Source organism: Somniosus microcephalus, chromosome 12 (assembly GCF_052327205.1).
Source record: "Somniosus microcephalus isolate GS21.2 chromosome 12, FLI_Smic_1.0, whole genome shotgun sequence".
Lineage (NCBI taxonomy): Eukaryota > Metazoa > Chordata > Chondrichthyes > Squaliformes > Somniosidae > Somniosus > Somniosus microcephalus.
Genome location: NC_140998.1, coordinates 6682187 through 6688302, shown reverse-complemented (window position 1 = coordinate 6688302; position 6116 = coordinate 6682187). Strand labels below are relative to the sequence as shown.

General features: G+C 54.6%; 1 protein-coding gene across 1 annotated transcript; it reads left to right on the top strand.

The window, feature by feature from the left end:
• The first annotated feature begins 3837 nt into the window (after positions 1-3837).
• LOC147108997 (uncharacterized) lies at positions 3838-5558 on the top strand. Its single transcript, XM_086004186.1, has 2 exons — positions 3838-4097; positions 4257-5558. The coding sequence occupies exons 1-2, from the start codon at positions 4034-4036 to the stop codon at positions 5498-5500; spliced, it is 1308 nt and encodes a 435-aa protein (XP_085860312.1). The 5' UTR covers positions 3838-4033; the 3' UTR covers positions 5501-5558.
• The last annotated feature ends 558 nt before the right edge of the window (positions 5559-6116 follow it).

Genomic DNA, 6116 nt, shown 5'->3' with positions numbered 1-6116 from the left:
CCGTTAGAGTAGAGTCATCATCAGTGGGGGCATCCGCCCGAGACCTATCGAAAGCCTTATTAAAGGTGATAGCCGCCGCACGTGCACGTCTGCATTCTTCTTGGCCAAGTCCAGGGAACATGCCTGGTCATAAGCAGCCCGTAAATTGAGGGGTTTATTTTCCAGCAGGCGCTGACGTATAAAAGGGGACGCAATCCCATCGATAAAGGAATCGCGGATTAGTTCCTCTTGATACTGTTCAGCTGTAACCGCTTTAAGGTTACAATCTTTGCTGAGCCTGCGAAGTTTCTGGAGGAATTCATCGAGTGATTCCCCAGGCTGCTGCCGAGTTGTGGCCAGTAGGTGTCGAGCAAAGATTTCATTCGGGGACTTGACATATAGCTGCTGTAAAATTTGGATAGTAGCGTTGTAGCCTATACAGTCCTTAATATAATCATACACATGAGGGGATATGTAGTTAATAAGCATTCGTAACTTATTAGGGGCATCCGCCCCACATTCTTCAAGAAAGTTGCTAAAGGTACGAAACCAATGCTTCCATACCTTCGCTGCCGCAGGTGCATTCGGGTCCAGGTCGAGACAAGCGGGTCTAAGGAGTTTTTCCATGATGGATCAGTTTCTTGCCCAAGTCCCTTTCTGCGGTTCGAGTTGCAGGTGGTTGTTCCGAATCACCCAAGGCGTGGAGACGGTAACAAGTCGATTAAATTGACGTAATAAAGACTCACTACGCACTTGGTTGTACATAAAGCAAGGCTTTAATCGACTTGTAACAAAACATGGAGGTCTAGTTAGTAGTCACTAGCTTCCTGTTTCCAGATTGTCTCTGGCCAAGTTGGGCCCACGCCTGAGTATTTATACTCCTCGGACGGCGCCCTCAGCTGGCCGTTCAGTAGTACTTCCTGAGTTACTTCTTGTAGAAGTTGCGATTTATGACACTGAGCACATCTCATTGTCGCCCTGCTACCTTCTCTGTCAGCTCTAAGAGATGTCGGAGCTGACCCGAGCTTTAGAAGGGCTTTTGTTTCAGTATTATTCAGGCGATTTGTTACTGCTCACAATCTGGCAGTTTCAGTGCTTGGGGTGCGGTACTTGGTCAGGGAGTTGTGCTCGCTGAACACGCAGTCAGTGGAGGAGATTGCAGGATGTTGAGAATGGGACTGCTCGGCTGGGATGGGGCAATGGCCTCTTGTCTGTTTTATAAGAGGCTGAGACCAACAGCCCCTTTACTGTTTGCCCCCCAATTAGGTTCACACTCCTGAAAGATTGTTTAAACTGAGGCAGTTCAGTTGGGGGAAGGTCATCCCTGTAGTAACATAGAAGATAGGAGCAGGAGTAGGCCATTCGGCCCCTCGAGCCTGCTCCGCCATTTAATGAGATCATGGCTGATCATCCAAACTCAGTACCCTGTCCCTGCTTTCTCCCCATATCCCTTGATCCCTTTAGCCTTAAGAAATATATCTAACTCCTTCTTAAATATATTTAATGAATTGGCCTCAACTGCCCTGTGTGGCAGAGAATTCCACAGGTTCACCACTCTCTGGGTGAAGAAATTCCTCCTCATCTCAGTCCTAAATGGCCTACCCCTTATCCTTAGACTGTGACACCTGGTCCTGGACTCCCCGACCATCGGGAACATCCTTCCTGCATCTAGTCTGTCCAGTCCTGTTAGAATTTTATAAGTTTCAATGAGATCCCCTCTCATTCTTCTAAACTCCAGCGAGTATAAGCCCAATTGACCCAATCTCTCCTCATACGTCATTCCTGCCATCCCAGGTATCAGCCTGGTGAATCTTCGCTGCACTCTCTCCATGGCAAGAACATCCTTCCTCAGATAAGGCGACCAAAACTGCACACAATAGTGTGTGAGCGTGCTGGTGCGCTTGCGTGAGCGTGTGAGCGTGCGGGCGTGATTGTGCATGTACTTGCGTATGAGTGTGTGTGTGTGTATGTGTGTGAGCGTATGTGCGCCATTCACAAACGAAAGGGCAGTGAGGTCGTGAGGGCACTGGCCAGATGGAGCCAAGCACAGTAGCATGGGGCAAAATTGCCTGCCCTGCAAGCGCGCACAACATAACCCTTTGGAAAAGAAAAATCTAATAAAAGAAAAAGTAAATAAACACGAGGAAATAAACCCCTGTCAAGTGCTGGTTGGGGGCCAAGCGTCAGATGGTTTGCTTTGAGTGCGTGGCTTTGGATTAACTTGCCTCACATGGAGACAAGCTGACCCACTTATTAAAGACTTAAATAACAAGTTGTGGCAGAAGGTATTTCTCGGCTAACTGCGAAGCCTGCTTGCCCTGCTGTTTCGAGACTCTCCGAGGCCACGATCAACCCTTCGTTCTCCAAGAAACGACTAAACCTGGCGCAGGAATTTCCCCCGTCCTTTTTTTCCCCAAGCTGTTTGTTTATCTTATAAACTACTGGCAAATTCCTTTTTTGAAGGTTTTATTAATTTGTTTTTATATATCGGTGGTTATTCAATCTAAAACAAAGTGTAGCCTGTATCCTTTGACCTCCCTCTGCTGCTGCCAACCTTTTCCCCTCGCTATTAATTATAGAACAAAGTCCTCTGCCCTTTCCCTCACTTGTTTAAGGTAGCAGCTTTGCTTCTCTCTCTCTCACTAAATTGCACTTGACAGCTGAGGGTTTGTTTTCCCCATTCCCTCCTTGTTTTGGGTCACTGAGAGTTTGTGGCTCTTATCAGGAGTATTGTTAACTAGTAGCAAACCCGCACAGTGCTGAGAGCAGAAAGGGCTTCGGCACAGAAAGCTAGTATCTGTGCGTCTGGTTGTAATTATATGTGCCTGAAGAACGCGTGGGAGCCTGCTGCAAGGGAGGCGAGGCTTTGAGCTGGAGTGAGTGTGGTCTCTGAGCCATTGACGCTGTGCCTGGGTACCATCGCTGAAAGTCGCAATGAAACCAGTGGATTGCTTTAGAGCCATAGGCCTAGAAATTCAGTCTGGACACTTTTGGGGCGCTAAAGTCGGGCGTTCGCTAAAGTTAGCGCCCGCCGGAAAGTGCAGGCCACATCGCCGAAATTCAGTAGAGTTGGCCAAGAGTTTGGCCGAGCGCTGAAACTGGCGTTGCAATGCTCTGTTCAGGCGCTAATCCGGCGATGCGGCCTGATAACGCCGAGGCCGGGCGCAGCGCAGGTGCGGTCATGTTTTGATTGACAGCAGACACCCTGACGCCGGCCAGCTCTTAAAGGGGGAAGGGTCAACTTTGACTGCTGCCACGCCCTGCATACTGGAGCCCTGCAGCTAGGCCTCAACACTGCTGGTGGGCCAAAATAGCGCCTGGAGACATGGAGAGGGCCCGTGAACGAGCGCAGCGCTTCTCAGAGCATGCTCTGAGGGTGCTGATTAATGGTGTCAAAGACAAAAGAGAGATCTTGTGCCCGGACAGTGGCAAGAAGGCTCCCAGGAACCTGTACAGGAAAGCCTGGAGGAGAATCGCCCGCAGGATGTCATCCACCTGCGATGTCCCCAGGAGTGCGGACCAATGCCGCAAGAAGTACAACGACCTCACTCGGTTGGTGAAGGTGAGTACCCTTTCCAGTGTCCTCCTCATCCTTGCATGTGCACCTCACATTATGGGCAAAGGGACCTCAAAGGACTAATGGGCAGCCCTCCTCCCGCAGCAATGGCACTGGCATGATCATCAATAGCACTTTCTGCACTTAACACACTGGCCAAGCTATTCGACCATGGGAGGCAGTGCACACAGCAACAGGGCACCACACTGGCCAAGCTATTCGACCATGGGAGGCAGTGCACACAGCAACAGGGCACCACACTGGCCAAGCTATTCCACCATGGGAGGCAGTGCACACAGCAACAGGGCACCACACTGGCCAAGCTATTCCACCATGGGAGGCAGTGCACACAGCAACAGGGCACCACACTGTACTTAGAGGCCGTCCTTTCTCTTGCAGGCCAAGCTGGCGAGGAATTTGAGGAGCCAGGCTGTCACCGGTGGAGGCCGTCCCGAGTACCAGGCGCTCAGTGATCTGGAGGAGAGCGTGGCTCGACTCATGCGTGCCCGGGTGACTGGCCCTGTTGCGATCGGAGATGCGGACCCTGTACTGGAACCCACTGGTAAGGACATGACCGGTTGGACCTCTCTCGTTGCCCTTGCGCTTCAGATCTACATCCTTTCCCACTGACCGACAAATGCGCATAATGCCACCACTCAGGCCTCCCTCGCTGACGCCCTGTCCTCACTCTAAAGCTACTCTTGTGCCTTCCTGCTTTCAGCTGGTGAGGAGGAGGTGGTCCCTGAAGCTCTGACTGCGAGGCCCTTGGAGGAGGAGGACAACGAGGACCAGGAGGAAGGCGGCACATCGGGGGAACCCTCATCCGCGCCAGGGGATGGCAATGGAGGGGGGACGTCTGGCCTGCAGGAGAGCCAGGGGGAGGTGTTGCAGGGGAGGGCAGATCCTGGGCCCAGTGGGGTCGACACACGCGGGAAGGCTCCGGCAGCACGCCGGCCTTCTTCCCAGAGGGGGGAGGTGTTGCAGGGGAGGGCAGATCCTGGGCCCAGTGGGGTCGACGCACGCGGGAAGGGTCGGCCAGCTCGGCGGCCTTCTCCCCGGAGGGAGAGTCCGCCCTCCAGTCCGGAGACGGTCCTCGCCCAGGAGGTGCGCCTCCTCGATGAGATGTCGGCGGTGTCTGAGCGGCGCCACCAGGAGTTCATGGGGGTGGTGGAACAGATGCCTCAGGCCATTGAGTCCCTGGCTCGTAGTGTGGTCGCTTTCGGGGAATCACAGGCCAGGGGGGTCGAACAACTCGCGGCAGCGCACGACAGGGGTGTCCAGCAACTCGCGGCAGCGCACGACAGAGGGGTCGAACAACTCGCGGCAGCGCACGACAGGGGTGTCCAGCAACTCGCGGCAGCGCACGACAGGGGTGTCCAGCAACTCGCGGCAGCGCAGGACAGGGGTGTCCAGCAACTCGCGGCAGCGCAGGACGCGACTCGCGAGATGAGTGGTGCCGTCCAGACACTGGCAGAGCTGATGCGGGCACATACCAGGGCAGTTCGGGCACTCACTTCTGCCACACTCGCTGTGGGACGGAAGCATCGCCATGGCACCCGCCGCCCTGCTGCAGCACAGCGGTCTGGCCTCCACCAGATTGCAGCGCCTGCTGCACTGCCAGCCCGGCCGAGTGCCAGTGTGTCTGGCGAGCAGCGCGCGCCTGCCATCAGCCAGCTTGCCCCCATAGGTGCAGCCGACACTGCCACTCCCCCAGCCAAGGTGCGACGAGCTGCTGCTGAGACTGATGCTGGCCAGCCACAGCTGCAGCAGTCAGCAGCCGGCCCCTCCCGGGCCGGGCCTCGTCTAGGCCGACCCCCAAGGGCATCTTCCGACACGCATTGTGGCCCTCATGAGCTTTCCCCCAGCCTCCCCACACCCGCAGGGCCTAGGTTGAGGCGGAGCAGCAGGTCGAGCAGGGGCCGGAGAAGCCTGTCTAAGGACTCGCCCTCTCGGCACACCCATTAGAGTGTGGTGATAGCGGTTTCTTTTATATTGGGGGGCTTGTGTTCTGGGGGGGGCATTATTTTTGTAAGGCCGAGGATCCAGGCATTTTTTGTTTTTATGGGGGTGTTTGTGTTGTGGAGGGGGGGGGCTTATTTTTGTAAGGCCGATGATGAAGGCCATTTGGATGCCCAAGTTTGGTTAGTCCTCCCCAGGTTTTGGGAGTGACAGATGTTTTTGACTGTTTTTTGGGGGTCTTGTCTGTTTTTCTGTTTCATGTGGAAAGGGCCCTGAGTTTGTGAAATAAAGCTTTTTATTTATTCAGCATGTCCAGGTGTCATGTTTGAAGTGGTTGTTGCGTTAACCGGCTGAGGGCTTGCGGAGCGGCTGCCTTCAGGTGCGTCCATTGCCACCGGCCATTCCCTGACAGGGGGCCTAGAAGTGTCGATCAATAAGCCCCCGGCGGACGGCCCTTGGACCTTGTGGCTCCCTCCTGGGCTGGTGCTCCTCCTCCTCCTCCTCCTCCTCCTCCTCATGGTCCTCCTGCTCGTCCTCCTGAGGTGGTGGTGCAATGTCAGGTGGCAGTGCCTGAGTCCTGCGGATAGCCAGGTTGTGCAGCATGCAGCAAACAACGACGAAC

Coding starts and splice junctions, on each gene's coding strand:
- LOC147108997 (XM_086004186.1), top strand. CDS start 4,034: ATGCGTGCCCGGGTGACTGGCCCTGTTGCGATCGGAGATGCGGACCCT. Junction 4,098..4,256: donor CCCTGTACTGGAACCCACTG/GTAAGGACATGA, acceptor TCCTGCTTTCAG/CTGGTGAGGAGGAGGTGGTC.